The sequence below is a fragment of the Chinchilla lanigera genome, unplaced genomic scaffold, assembly GCF_000276665.1.
Source record: "Chinchilla lanigera isolate Chin_1 unplaced genomic scaffold, ChiLan1.0 scaffold00126, whole genome shotgun sequence".
NCBI lineage: Eukaryota > Metazoa > Chordata > Mammalia > Rodentia > Chinchillidae > Chinchilla > Chinchilla lanigera.
Window position 1 is genome coordinate 979860 of NW_004955527.1, and position 14820 is coordinate 994679.

The following is a 14820-nucleotide window of genomic DNA, read 5'->3' on the forward strand; positions in this document are numbered from 1 at the left end:
CTCACATGCTGAAGGCTGTGGAGAGGTGGAGGGCTCTAACTGCCTCAGGGATGAATCTTCCGACAGGGTCATTACAGGAGGTGATGGAAACAGGAGGGGAAGCCCAGCAAGGTCACAGGGCATGACCTTGGGGATTCTATCTGTCCCCAGCCCCTCCCCCTCTGGTTCTTCTGCACACCGCTCTCTACTTCTGGATGCCATGAGGTAACAGCTGTGCTCCACCACCCCTTCCACCAAGATGCTCTGCCTCTCCAAGGCCCAGAAATCATGGAACCAGCTGACCATGGACTGAAACCTCTGAAATTGTGAACCAAAATAAACTTTCCCTCCTTTAAGTCATTTGTGTCAGGTGTTTTGTCACAATGACAAAACTGACTACCACAGCTAACAGCAGAGAGGACAGCATGTGCAAAGGCCCTGGGGCAGCATGAAGCATGGGAGTGGGCAAGGCTCTTTGCCAAGATTTATGTCCCCATTGGGTACCCCTAGTAGGCCTCCATCCTCCTGTTCTTCACAGAATGCTGAACAGTGGCTTCTCCTGAGGCCACACTGTTTGGGGTTTCAGAGGGAGAGAGGGAGGCTGGCTGCAGACCCTAACCTTGAGATCCTTCTCCCTGAGGCATCACCACAAACCACATCTCCCAGTCACCCGCACACCCACTGCACCCCACACTGCACTAAATATAACCATCACATCTGCCTCTCTGTCTCTTTCCAAGGGAAACAGCACTGTTTAAGTAAAGCCCTTTAAATTTTAAAGAGCTGGGTTGCATGCTCTCTGCAGGAAGCTTTTAGCAGCATGCTGGAAAGAAATAATAATAATAAGGAGGCCAGAGACAACAGCACACAGCGAGCTCCCGCCCAGAACTGCAGGGCAGGGAGGGACAGGCCTGGAACCTCCCACAGCAGCCCAGGTGTGGGGGCCTGGAGCCCGGGGCCCCACGAGCCATGGAGATGCCGGCTGTGAAGTCACAGAGGTCACGCTGGAAGAGATCGCTGGCCAAGGTGCAGGAAGACACAGAACACAGAAAACAAGTCAAACGGCTTCAAAACCGAGCATGTCACCCACAAGCTGTGCCTCCCCAAGCAAGGGGCTTGACCTCTCTGGGCTGTGTGGTCTTCTGTGCAAAACGGAAATGAGCAGCACGGCCTGCCTGCGGGGTCCGTGAGGACGTAAGGCGGGAGTTAGTGTGGGCGGGAGCTGTCACGGTGCCTGCTGCTCAGTGGTGCTCACTTTGTGAGGACCAGAACGCCCTGACTCGGCCACACCCCTCACTGCACTTGGAGTCCAGGAGTCCGTCCCTGGACCGCACAGCTGAGAGGAGCTGGTTGCAGCCAGCGGTGGGCCAAGCTTCAGACCCTGGGCTGAGAGCGCATCTCGTAAAGACCAACCTAGATGGACGGGTGTCTCTGCCTCCCACCCCAAAGCCCTGCACAAGAGGCCTCTGCAGCAGGAAAAGGCTTCTGCCTTCCCAGGGGGGGGGCCCAGGCCCAGGCTGCCAGGAAACCTGCCTGGTGCAGCACCGGCCCACCTCCAGCCAATGTACCTGATCTGTTCCCCCAGTCCCCGCCCACCCTTCTCCTCTCCTGTAGCACACACACCCCGCACTTCTGCCTCCTATGCCCTCCAGAAGTCCCAGCTTCTTTCCAGCCTATAAACCTTAGAATCCCTCTGTTCCCTTTGTCCCTTGGCAAACTCCTATGCATCCTTCAATACCCAATCATGGGCCATCCTTTCTACTGATCACTAGATCCCTTGCTTATTTATGAAGCCCCAGCCTAGTACACAACCCAGGCCAAGCAGTGAATAGCTGTTGAACGACACTAAAAGGCCACATCTGGGGTCCAAGAGAATGAATGGGGTTGTTGGAGTCAGGTTTTGAGCTCATGACTCTGAGGTTAGGACCCTTCCCGCCAATGCAGTGCTGTCCAAGGTACTTACAGGGTGATGCACAGGGGACTAGAGAAAGCTGCTTAGAAATTCAGTCACAGGTGCCTCTTAATAGGAACTGAGAGAAAAGTATAGTCAGTACAACAACCCCATGCATTATTCCTTTGCACGAGGCAAATCCGAAAAAGGAGGAATCAATTTAAATTTGACTTTCAGAGAATGATGTGCAAAGCAGCACAGGCGGATGCAGTTACGACAAAGGTCACGAAGGGGTGACCGAGGCGTGACACACGCAGCCCATCGTAGCTGCTCTGGGCACACAGAGAGCCCTGCCCAAGGAGGCTGAGGTGGCAGCAGCCCTGACAGGGACCAGCAGCCGGGACAGATGGAGGGCCAGCCTGCAGAGCACCGGAAAACGAATCCTCATCAAAGTCAATTTAAACAGTCAGGTAGCAGAAAAGGGGCCAAACAAGGAAATGTCACCTCAGCCAACATGGTCACACAGAGCCGAGCGAGCTGTTGGTGGCAATTTTTCCGAGGAACACTGATCCCCAGTAGGCATCCATCCCTCCCACAGGGCAGCGGCCACCAAGCTCGTAGGAAAGGCTGCGATCAAGCTGTGTAGAGGCAGGGCACACGGTAGGGCTGGCAGAGGGGACAGACGGCACACTGGGGAGGGGCAGGGGCGCTCCATCTTGCCCAGGGCACTTCAGAGAATGAGCCAGGGAAGAAACTGCTGCTAGTATTTGTCATGGCAATTTGAGCCAAGCCCCGGATGCGCAGGCGTCTCATGAATTTCAACTGGCAAAATTAGTCCTCATCAAAGGCAATTTGAACCATCAGGTAGATGGGTAAAGGGGCCGGACGAGAGAAAATAGAGGGTCAAGAGGAAAGCCAGCTCAGCTGACTTAGAAGCCGGAAGCTGAAGGGACCCCCAGGCACATTTTCCCAAGGAAGATTTATCTCCACATAGAAGCCAGCTACTCCCTGAACTCCAGCTACTCCTCACCGTAAAGATCCCTCTAACCGTGATGGATGAGGACCCAGTGGTCCAAAGCGCTATCTTCTCCCTCCCTGGTCTCCTCCCTGCTCCCCTACTGCCCACAGCAGGGACAGAGGCCCCCTCCCCTCCTGGAAGAGTAGCTGAAGCCTAGGGAGTAGCTGCTTTCCACGTGGGCGGAGCGAGCTCTGGGAGCACCATTCCTGACGGGTATGCATGTGCCAGGAGCTGGTAGGGATCGGGGAAAAGATGACCTAAATGGATCCAAGGAGAAAGAACATCTCCGTGGGAAATAGGGTGGAAAATAGACTGGGGAATGACGAATCAGTGTGCCCCGGGGTGAAGTAATCAATCAGTGAGACAGACCGGGGAGCAAGGGAGGAGCAGGGCCGGGGGCACTGAAGACACTGGAGGAGCAACGACGCGCTCAAAGGTCGACTCCAGCCAGGGCAGAGTGGTGGTGCAAACGCGTAGTGGCCCCCCGCACGGCCATGCAGATTCACGGGCCCCTCAAAGGCCAGTTCCGCCTCTTCCTTAGGCCCAGACGCAAACATGGCTCCCCGGCTGCGGGAAGACGGCATGGAACACAGTAGCACACACAGGAGCGGGCACAGGGGGCCAGTCAGGTCCTGCTGGTGCTGCTCCAATGAAGACTTGGGAGTCCTGAGCACCCACCGTGCACTGTCTGCTAGGGACAGAGCAGCTCCTCCCTGTATTAATGGGGAAACTAGATCCGGGTGCCACTTGCACCCCAGCTCGCTCTCCCCCTTTGCCACCTGCTCTGTGCCTTCAAGTGTGACCTGCAGGGACCTCCCAAGGAGGCACCCAGAAGTGGCTCACCGGCAAGAAGAGGGAGACACTGAGGTAGTTCTCTCTCCAGCTCCCGCTTGTCTGCAAGGGTCGGCCACTTCCCTCTACTCGGGGCTACTCTGCCACCATGCAGCCGTCTGTGCACAGCCTGCTTCCGGGTCCCAGCTACCCGTGCCCACCCCCACAGTCACAGGGGCTGGCTCCCTGAAACCAGTGCCCTCCCAGACTCCCAGGGTGCTCTCCATGCCTGCTGGAACCTGATCCTAAGGGCGTACAGACCGGTCCCAAAGCCACAGAACTTGGCGGCCCTGAAATTCAAGCCATGCTCTGTGCCACTGAATCCCACTGCTCTATCCGAATTGGGCTCCTAACCGCAGATGCCCACCCCCACCACCTCCACACATCAGCCACCTCAATGCGCCACCTGCTCTTCCTTGTGCTTAACATTTTTCTTTAACTTGACTCATTATTTACTTAAATTAAGCCACTTTAAAGAGAAAGAGAGAGAATTTAAATCACTGCCCAAATGGCAAACCAGTAGCACTTGCCTTAAACAGAGGGTGACTGAGAAATAATTACAATGACAACAAAGAGTAAATCCTACTCCCAATGGTGGAGGGCTTGCGGCCTCCGGCCTGGTACCTTTTGTTGGAAGAAGACACCCACAAGTGACAGAGGGGTGTTAAAGGCACTGCTAGAGTACGAGGGGCCCCCAAAGACTCAGGTGCTGAGGCCTGATCCCCAGCCAGCATGGTTAAGAAGCAGCACCTGGTGATGTAACAGGATCATTAATGGATGGATCCGTTGACAAATTCATGGCTGAATATACTGTTGGGAGGAGAGGCCCAGGTGGAGAAAAATTGGTCTCATTTTTTTAAAAAAAATAGAGGGCATGGTTTTGCGGGTTACGTCTTATCCCCAGCCCCCTCCTCTCTCTTTGGTTCCCTCCCTCTCTCTGTGCTTCTTGGCTGCCATCAGGTGAGCAGTTTTTCTCTGCCATGATGTTTGTGCTCTGGAGCCAGTGGCCATGGACTAAACCTCGGAAACCGTGAGCCATAATACACCTCTGCTCCTTTCAGTTGCGAATGTCAGGTATTTTTCATCCCAGCCATGAAAAGCTAACTAACACAGACATGACAGCATCAGCCCAAGGCTTTCTCCCTGACTTTGTAAGGACAATCTGAGAAGCACAAGACCCTCTCTCCCCAATCCCTTGCTATTTCCCACCCTGCCTGGGAGGAGCGTGGCCCCAGACCTGGTCACCCTTGTACTTTCTGCAGAGATGGCAATGCCCTGTCCATACCACCCAACACAGCAGCCGCTGGCCTTGAGTGGCCAGGAAACACTGGATGGAACTGTGCCCGGTATGACTGAGAAACTGGATTTTGTTGAATTCAGTAACCAGAAACTGATTTCATTGTAATTTAAATATCAGTAGTCACATGGGGCAATGTACTGAATAGGTGCAGCCCTAAGCGGTAAGCCCCACGAGGGTCAGAGTTTGCCTGTTCACTCTTCCCGGTCCCAAACCCTCCCCGGTGCCCGGCCCCTAGGAAGTGGGCAATAAATATTTGGTGCACAAAGGAAGGACAGAAAGGGGGGAAGAAGAGAAGGAGGGAGGGAGGACTGTCCTTTCTCCTGAGACAGGAAGTTGGTCTCTGCCATCCAGACTGTCCTGGGCGCCTAACTCCGCCCCATGAGGTAACCCTGTTTCTCCCAACAAGGTACTGACCTCTCTTCCCCACCCCACCTTGCACTCCCCAGCCAGGCGACAGGCCCTAGGAGTCTGCCTTCTGATGCCACTTCCCCTCTAAGCTGAGCCGCGACCCACTTTTCTGCTACAGAAGTGAACAAAGAAGCCTTTGTGATGTGGCGGCCTTCACCACCCCCACCTCTCTCCTTCCGCTCCTGCCTGGGACATGAGGTGCTGGGTGACAATTAGCAACGCATCATCTGCCTCGGTGGAGCCAGACACCTGGCCTTTGGCTATTGTAGGGCTTGAATTCCCACCTGACAAAAATCTGAACGCCAGCTAGGGATGCTGCAGCTCCACACCTTTGGTCACCTCGGCCGGGTGCTGCCCATCCAGGCCAGCCCAGTGCTGCCCAGCCCAGTAGATGCCAGGGCAGCACTGATGTCAGGAGGATTTCCTTTGGGGGTGCTGGGGAGATCGTGGGAGCAGCCACAGTTGGTGACAACCAAGCTTGTCAAAGGCATAGGGTGTCTCCGAAGAAAGAGAAGGAAAAGGGCAACCAGAAGAGCTTGGCAGAAGAACAAAAGCCCTATGGCTCAGCTGCCTCTCCCTGTGACTCTGGGCCGCTCCTGTGATTTATGGGTGGGGCTGCTCCCTACTGGAGTGCCGCCAGGGCCCCACTCCATCCCGAAAGATCCCAGTGCTCCCCAGCAGGCAATTTCTGGCAGGGCCCTGGCTGGGGCCGGGGACTTCGAGGAAGAAGACCTGTCCCCCTATCCTGCTGGATGTGTACAGTGAAGATGAGTGGCTCCCCTCCCTGGCCTCAGTTTTTCCACCTTTAAAATGGGGAGGAAGATGGTGCAGATAATTTCTCAGCTCCTTCTGGCTCCAATGCTCTGTAATTCTCAAGGGTTAGAATTCTGAGGTTCTTTTAGGGTCCCCCAGGCACTGGGGATTACAAACACATCTTCCCCTTGCGGGGGAACGGGAGGGGGGGCATCCACCACACAATAGGGAGCCACAAAGCACTCTAACAGCAGCCTCTACGTTTCAAACCCCTGCTCTGTGCCAGGTGCTGTTCTTGGGGATCCCCCCTCGGCTGATCCACCTCTCCCAAGGCCGCCATGCACACCTGCGTGTACAGCTGGGCAGACCAAGGCAGCAAGCAATGAGCAGACATCTTGAGTTCACACATGGGACAAGCAGTGGAGCTGGGATTGAGACCCTGGTCAGACCCCAGAGCCCACGCCTGCTGCCACCTGCATGGGACCCCTCAGAGCCTTTGAGGGCTGTGTCCTGTGCTCCCCACGGATTCTATGCTGGCCATTTAATCACATGCAATCTTTGTGGTTCCCAAGTGGCTTCGTGCTGTGGGGCTGCTGACGACACAGGGTCCTTGAGAGAGGCTCTACACAGCCGTACTTAGGTTGGAGCAGCTGCCCCATGAATGGAGGAGACTGGATCCCCTGACCTGCTCCAAAGTCAGAGTCAGCCTCCAGCAGGACAGGAAGAGTGAGGGCTGCCATGCCAGCAGGCCCCAGGAAGGGAGGGCCCCTCCCCTTTTCTGTAGCACTGGGATTGAACCCAGGGCCTCCACCCTGACCTACATCCCATCCCTTTCTATTTAGAGGCTGGGTCTCACTAAGTTGCCCATGCTGGACTCAACTATACTCCTCCTGCCTCAGCCTCCCACAGTGCCGGGATTACAGCTGGGCATCACCAAGCCCAGCTCGCCTTCTCTTTTTAAAAGGTGAAGTAGTGACTCGCCCAAGTGTATTGAGCTACAACCCTCTGGATCCAGTTCAGGTGGAAACCCAGGCTGTGTGCCTGAGCCAGCGCAGAGGAAGGACCGCAAGCCGGGCTGTGCTGCCAAACTTCCAGCAGCCATTCTGCGGGGAGCCCTCACTGGCAGTGCTGCTGGCCTCCCGCGCTGTACATAAATACTCCCTGGGGGTGGGGGGAGGGTCAGTGTCATGTTAGCAACAGGACAAACTCCAAGCTGGGAAGAGATGTGCAGACCAAAGCCTGGCGTGACTCCAGAGGGACCCCTCCGAGCAGGTGACCCCAGGCAAGTCACACAATCTCTCTTAGCCCCAGGCCCTTCTCTGTGAACTGGGGTGTGCACTGTCTTCCAAATGGGGGCTTCCGGCAGGATCTGATGTGACACATCGTGAACATGGCTGGCGCAGGAGGAGGGGACATGGGAACTACCCAGTGGATGCGTGCCTGTCCCTCCCTTCCTTAACGCTCCCAAGGGGAGCCCAGCGGGCACAGGCAGCCCCTTGGTCTTCCCACCACCTCCACTGCTGGCTGTCCCCAAACTCCAGCTAGGGCACCAGTGTGAGTGGCAGTGTGACAGTGGACAGAGATAGACAATGGATATTCTCACACATGAAGGACTTCCAGAGGTGGCAGAGCAGGGCTAGGAAACACGCCTGGCCCCAAGGTCTGGCCGGAACTTCGGGCTCATCATTCCTTCATTCACTTGACAAATATATCCTCAGGGTCTCCGCTCAGAGCCAGACCTGGCACCAGGGCTGAGGTGCAAGGATGTGTACTCTCAAGAGGTCCGCTCTGGACAGAGACAGACCCACAGCCGCCTCCAGCCCCTTGAAGGAGGGAGAATGTGGAGAGCGAAGACCAGCAGGGAAGCTCGTAGGGTGCCAGAGACTGAGCTGGCTGCGGGCAGATGTCTGCTCTCGAGCCAAGAAAGGCGGAAGTAGGGGAGGAGGTGTAGGACCGGGAAGCAAGGCCAGGAACCTCTGTGCAGGCCGGTCTGTGGGGCAGCAGAAGACAGAGTGGGCTGTGCTCTCCAAGCTGGGTAGCCATCAGCGTCCTCGCCTGTGGCCTGGGGATATGACCCTTTTGGTAGGCAGAGGTCATGGGGGCGGTGGACAGCACTCAGCTCAGCTGGCACCTTCGCCAGTCCAAGTTCACTGAGCAGTGAGCTCATGGGTGCTGAGCTGTGTCTCTCAGAGCCCTCAGGCTGCCTGCAGCATTCGATGGGCCGGGGAAGGAAGACAGCAAGCCTGCAGCCACGAAACCCAGGGCCCATCCCAGCCAATAGCGACAGCCCTCCTTTCATCTCCTCAGCCTCAGTTTCCCTCACCCAACCAGTGGGCGCAAGGCTAGCTGCCTTTGTGTCTTCATGAGGTCTACATGGGATAGTGGATGTCCCTTCTCAAGTGCTACTGGTGGACAGAGGGTCAGGATGTCTGGAGGCAGTGTCTCCACCACTCTGATATCCAAGGCTCTCCAGAGAAAGACAGAAGTAGCTCCAGGACTAGGTCCTTGCTGCCAGAAGTCCACTTGCGAGTCCACAAGCTATAAGCCTTTTCACACACTTTTCCATAGGAATAGTAAGGGGAACGCTCAGCCTTCTTCTAAACCAAGAGGCATATGTCCAAAGGCCAAAGGTAGCTGATCCATCCCAGCAGCCAGCCTGTATCCTGCTCCTATATGTGTCTCAGGAGGAAGAGTCAACGGTGTGCAAAAACAGGGTCTCTGCCTCCATGCAGCAGGGGTAGGCGGGGGAGGGGATCTGAGTTCACAGTGAGACAGGCCCCACCCTACATGTCACTAGAGGAAACAACTTGGGTCTCAGGTTGCACTCAACAGCCCCAGCCTCTGAGAAGGGCAGTCAGCTGGTGTTGGAGTCAGGTGTGGTCACCTCTAACCAGGCAGTGTGCCCTGTACAGCACTCTGCATGTCACCAAGAGTGAGCTAACCGGCAGTCAACACACGTAAGGGATCCAGTGGGTTCTTTCTGTCCAAGCAGCTGAAAGTGACTCTGGACAACTCAAGCCACAAAAGGGCGGAGGACTGATGAGAGCTCGAGGGTGGAGTCTGCAACAAGGACCCAAAGATGGGCACTGCTGGTGTTACAGCCACTCCAGCGTCGCCATGGTTAATGTCAGTCTCTATCATGGGCGTCCACCAGACTCAGCTGAGAGTTGTCTGTATGATGACCGTTTCTATCTCTCAGCACCGTGGGAGATGGGTTCTATCATTATCAGCCTCAGGAAATGAGCAGAGTCCAGTTTCTCAGGGGCTCTGTTGGCCAGAGGGACCTTCCACTGGTTCTCAATCTTCTTGACACTCTGCAGTATTCAAATTCCAAAGAACGTGTGACTTGGGGTGCCTAACCTGAAAATCCTACCCACCAAGGTGGCATGCGGTCTGGAGAGCACGGCAGACTCTGGGTAGCATTAAGCCAGAGTCTCAGAAAGAAACCCCCCTCCTCCATGGCTGTCTCTCTTTCTCTTTTGATCTGCAGAGGTGACAGCAGCCTACAACTTCTATACTCCCAGCTCCACACACAGTGCATTTACCGGCTCCATCCGTAGAATTTGGAATGGCTAATCCGTCTTGGTGAACATGAGCCCCTTCTGCTTCTGGATCTACTGAGGGCGTAAAGTGGGATCTCACCACCTTCTCGGGCCCGAGAATAGCATGCTGAAGATGGACACCTCTTCAGAGGTGATGTCATGTGTTTCGCCACCACTGACATCTGTGCTTTCAAAGGGAAGGCTTTGCTTCCTCCCGCAAACAGAAGATGCGGCAGGTGCATTGTTGCTCTGGGGTGACGAGGCAGCTGTCTATGGACGGACTGTCTCTGACCTGAGTCTGAAACCCCCAGCTCCTCCACTTAGGAAAGATCTTGAGCACTGGTCCTTACAGAAAAAGAAAAAAGAAACAAAAGAGGGGGAGGAGAGGACAGAAAAAGCAAGGAAGGGAGAAGGATGGGTCCCAGATCATCATTCGCCTTTCTGGGGCCACACACGGCCTCAAATCCCACCAGGACGAGGGTCACTGCTCACAAGCCCTTCTCTTTTCAAGCGTGCTTTGCCCACAGCAAACACCCACTCATTCTCTTGACGATGACAGTGTCTCTCAGGGGCACTCCCTCTCCCATCTGTGCCAGTGAGCACACCAAACACATCCCTCACCTGGGGTTTGGTTGAGAGTAAAATATCCAGACTGGGGGACTCTGCAGCTCTCTGGGTGGCACTTCCTGGGTCACATGCTCAGCCCGTTCTCACCAGGAGATAGGAGACAGCAGAGCAGGCAGGAAGGAGCACAAGCAGGGAAGTCAGACCGTCTTGTGTTCAAATCCTTGCTCACCGCTTACTGACTGACTGAAGGCCTTGGGCAAGTCGGCCTTCCTGAATCTCAGCTTCCTCTTCTGCAAAATAGGATTCACTTTACCTCAAACGGTGCTTGTAAGGGTCCAATGAAATCAGACAACTAAATCACAATTCTCAGGTCAGTTAGGGTCAGGTATGTAGTCCTTTCCAAACTCTACCTGAAGAGTTTTCCACTAATCTGAAGACACTATGGGGGGGCGGTTCTCCAACCACGGCCAAGGCCACGTTCCCCATATGCCACTGCACCTAGCACATCATATACGATCAGCATGTGTTGGTAAAAGAATTCCAAGTGGCGCTGGGGTGTGGTAGAGGGGTCAAGGTGGTAAGGCAAGCTGCTGTCGCCCGGGTCTTGTGCCCATGTGCCCTCCAGAGAGCCTGGTCATGAGCACTTAGCAGCCTCCTCTTTGTTGGTCTCTGCCTTTGAAGTCGTGGTTCCTTGGGTTCCTTAAACCCTCCGCCGCCCTCCCCAGAGCCCCTCTCTGCCCAACTGTCACAGTGTAGTAAGATCCAAGTGGACATGTGGTCCGCACTCTGAGAAGCCCGGCTGCCACCGCTATTCGGCCATCAGGTTCTCCTTTCTCCCACCCACCCTGCCCAAAACTTCTCCGAAGCCAGAAAAGAGACCCTGGAGGGGAAAAAAGGAGCAGGAAGAAGGTGGAAGGAGCCTGTGCTCTGTCATTAAATCTTAAAACTGAGCCTCGGTTGCCTCATCTGTGAAAAGATCATGAATGCATCTAGTCCCCGGCTTGACACATTGCCGCTAAGCCACGTAATGGAGGCTATTGAAAAAAAAATAATAAACCCAGCCCTGATATTAGGAAGGAAGCGATCTGAGGTTGTTAAAATTTGTGTGGAAGGGGGCTGAGGATTTAGCTCAGCAGCACAGCACCTGCCTGGCAAGCGCGAGGTCGTGAGTTCGATTCCCGATATCGGAAGAAAAACAAACGAGAAAAAGATTTGTGTGGAAGGAGTGTCCATGTGGGTCTCAGCCCCTACTTGGACCACAGGGCTCCACCTTCAGGCTCACAGCTTGCTAAAGGCATTACTGGGGTGTCAGGGATGGAGGTGAAAATCGGTTCCCTCTAAAAGAGTTCTCCTGATTTAAAAAAAAATAGAGAAGTTTCAGGCCATGTGATCTCGGAGATCGCTCCAGCTGCAACGTTCTCTGCACTTGAAATACAAAAAAAATTATTCCCAAACTGCTTGCCAGGAGGTCTGGAGCGGGGAAGGGTGGAGTTTGGGAGGGGGCGGAGCCTTGCGGCGGCGGGGCCGGGTAGCCCTCTCCTGGCTCCCGCGGCTGGAGAAGCCCCACAGAGCCGGAGTCCCGGGAGGGGGCGCAGAGCGAGGATGAAATGCCAAGCCGTCACACCTGCTCGCCGCGCGCGCGCAGCCCCCGCAGTCTCTGCGCGGCAGCTCCTCCGCCGCTCCAGCCAGCCCTTCCTCCCACCCACCTGCTGACTCGGGGCCGCTGGGCGAGCCCTGGCAGCACCCCAGCAGCCCCACCAGCCCCCTTCCCCAGGCCGCGGCCTAGGCCAGTCCTCACCCGGCCTGCCCACGCTCCGCTCTCCGCTCTCCGCCGAGAATTCCCCAGGGCCAAGCCAGGCAAGTCCCACACCCACTCCTCCAGCCGGCGCCCCATCTCTCTCCGGCCGAGCGCAGCACTTCTCGAAGTGCCTAGCAGGTTCACTGGGACCAGAGGAACTGACAACACCCGGGGACTGTCCTCGGGGAGCTGGAGGACCGGAGGGTTGTGGTTTCTCCTCGGGAGAGTCTGGCGCTGGGGAGCTGGGAGCCGGGTGCAGGAACTTCCGGCCCAGCCACTCCTGTGCGCAGCCGGATCCTTCCTCCCGCCGACGCGCACGCGAAACCCCCGCCTCAAATTCGACCTCCTGGCGCTCCGATCGAAAGGGGCAGGAGAAGGGCGCCCTGGTCGTGACCCTCCCTCAGCAGGGACCGCCATCGCCCCCAATGGGCCAGCACGTTTTTCTGGGTGGCGAATCTGGATGCCCCCTCCCAACGCTGCGAGGCAGCTCCCGGCAGGCGGCCCTGCAAAGCCTGGGCCAGGTGCACCGCTCGCGGCCACTTCCTGGAAGGGCGCCCCCCTCCGGCACTGCCCGCCTCTTGCGTCTCACAGGGGCTCTTCTCCTACCCACCCCCACGCGCTTCAGTCTCCGCAGCGGCCCCAGACGTCCCCCTGCGTCCCCCTGCGTCCCCCTGCGCAGCAGGCAAGGAAAGTTTCCCGTCCGCGATCGGGGTCTGCGCCGCCCCGTTACCCCGGCAGCCGGCTCCAAGGTCGCGCAGCTCCCCCAGCCCAGGCCCGCGAGCCTCCGGCGCCCGAAGCCCCCTCCCGTAGCCTTGCAGAGGCGGGCGAGGGGACAGAGGCGCCAGGACGTCGTCAGATTTCTGCTGCTCAGCAGCTAGGAGAAGGCGGCTCTACGGTTCCCCGGAGAGCTCGCGGGGTGGGGTCCTAGAGGAGTCGAGGGTTCCCACCCAGCTCTTCTTGGTCACCGCACGAGCCCTGCCGCGTTTTTCAGTTCTGCGCATTTGGGGGCAAAGGGGTGCTCCCTCCTGTCCCCAACCCCCAACCCCGCTCCCTGCAATGTCCAGGTGAGGGCTCCAGTGCGTTTCAACAAAGCCCAGCGCCTTTTTGGTAGCAGCGGAACCGGAGACCCCCCCCATATAATCGTCCCCTGTAGAGGCATCCAAAGGAAGGAGCCCTCGCCCCAAAGTTGGGGGAGATTTTTTTTATCCACTTTAGAAAGATTTTTGATACACTTTTGCGGGGGGGGGGGCAAAGTACAGGGCTAGCTTTCCGGGGTGGCTCCAACCCCTCCCCCTCTCTGCCAAAAGGACCGCCTTCCAGTCTTAAATTCTGCAGCTCCTACCAGCCCCAGACCCAGCACCCGCCAAAGACTGAGGAAGCGGCGAGGGGGTTAGCAGTAGAAGGGTGAGGTTACTGTAGAAAGGGACATTCCTTCCTGGCAGACACTCTCCGGGTAGCTAGGCACTTCCCAAAGGGAAAAGAGACACGGCAGAGGCCAGAGCTGAACCTCCACCTCCACCTCCACCTCCACCTCCACCACCACCACGTTGGGATAGGGGCAGAGGCCCTACTGGTCACAGTGGCTACTTTGGAACACACTCCTCGCCACTGCCACCACCTCCTGTGCCAAGTTGGGCTCTGATGCCAGCAAAGCTGGTTCTGGGCAGCCAGGGTGCCCGCTCGGCTTAGATGGGGACCAGGATGCCCGACCTTTTGGAATCCCTCACCTGGGGCTCTTTTCTGGTCCCCTCCCTCCAGCAGGGTTTGTTACTTTTGCTGTGTTCATCTCTCTAAATGTGCCCATGTCCCCAGGTTCAGCACTGCCAGCAGTTAAGACCCACCAGGCGGTGGTGCTAGGCTGGCGGCTCAGAGCCGGCCTCAGACCCGGCACCCTGGAGCTGCGGAGCCGCCAACAGTTCGAGATCAACCGGCAGCCCCGGAGCCCCAGCCTGCTTCTAGCTGGCTCAGCTTGGCCAGTGACCAGGTCCACGTGGGACACACCCACCCCAAACTGCTCACCCCTGCACGCTCCCCTGCGCACAAGGACCACGCACTCCCAGTCCAAGAAGCACGGAGACCCCAGCATGCTTGTACCTCCACACATCCCAGCTATGCACACACTGGCCTGAGTGTCACAGTCCCACCCCTGCGCACACAGAAAGACTAAGAGACCAGCACACTCAGGACACGCGTGGAACGCCACACCTCACGTCCCCACCCCTTACTGCGCTCGCACACACGGTGGCAGGAGCTCGCACACTTCACACCCTCGTGAGGAGGCTGGCACTGGCTAACATCCCTCAACACTCTTGCTCTCTCTCTCTCCCTCTCCCTAACTGATCTAGACACTCCAGCACCCCTCTGACACACACGCAGACCCACACCATCGCAACACACGCGCGCGCGCACGCCTCTAAATTCACTCCCGACCCCTTTGCACGCAGTGCTCCTTCCCGGACACCCTTACAGACGCCACAAAGACACACGCCGGCGCCACACACACACACACACACACACACACGCACACACACAGGCACAAACCCACCAGCGCTCTCTCCAAAAGCACGTCCTGCCCCCAACACCCCGCGCCAAGCCAGCCAGCCGCACAGCCCCGCGCTCCAGGACGGGGCTCGGACCCCAGCCCCTCTCCAGCGACCCCGGCCCGCGCCCTTCCCCGCGCCCGTCGCCACCGGGCGCCCGCACTCACCGCGCGCCAGGTCCAGAATCGCGGCG

General features: G+C 57.2%; 1 protein-coding gene across 1 annotated transcript in view; it reads right to left on the minus strand.

Annotated features, from left to right (window-relative positions):
* Igsf21 (immunoglobin superfamily, member 21) overlaps positions 1-14820 on the minus strand; it is a gene marked incomplete at its 5' end in the record, with an annotated part of 221340 nt that extends 206520 nt beyond the window's left edge. The window contains 1 exon segment of the mRNA XM_005409806.2: positions 14795-14820. Coding sequence (XP_005409863.2) covers positions 14795-14820 — 26 coding nt within the window.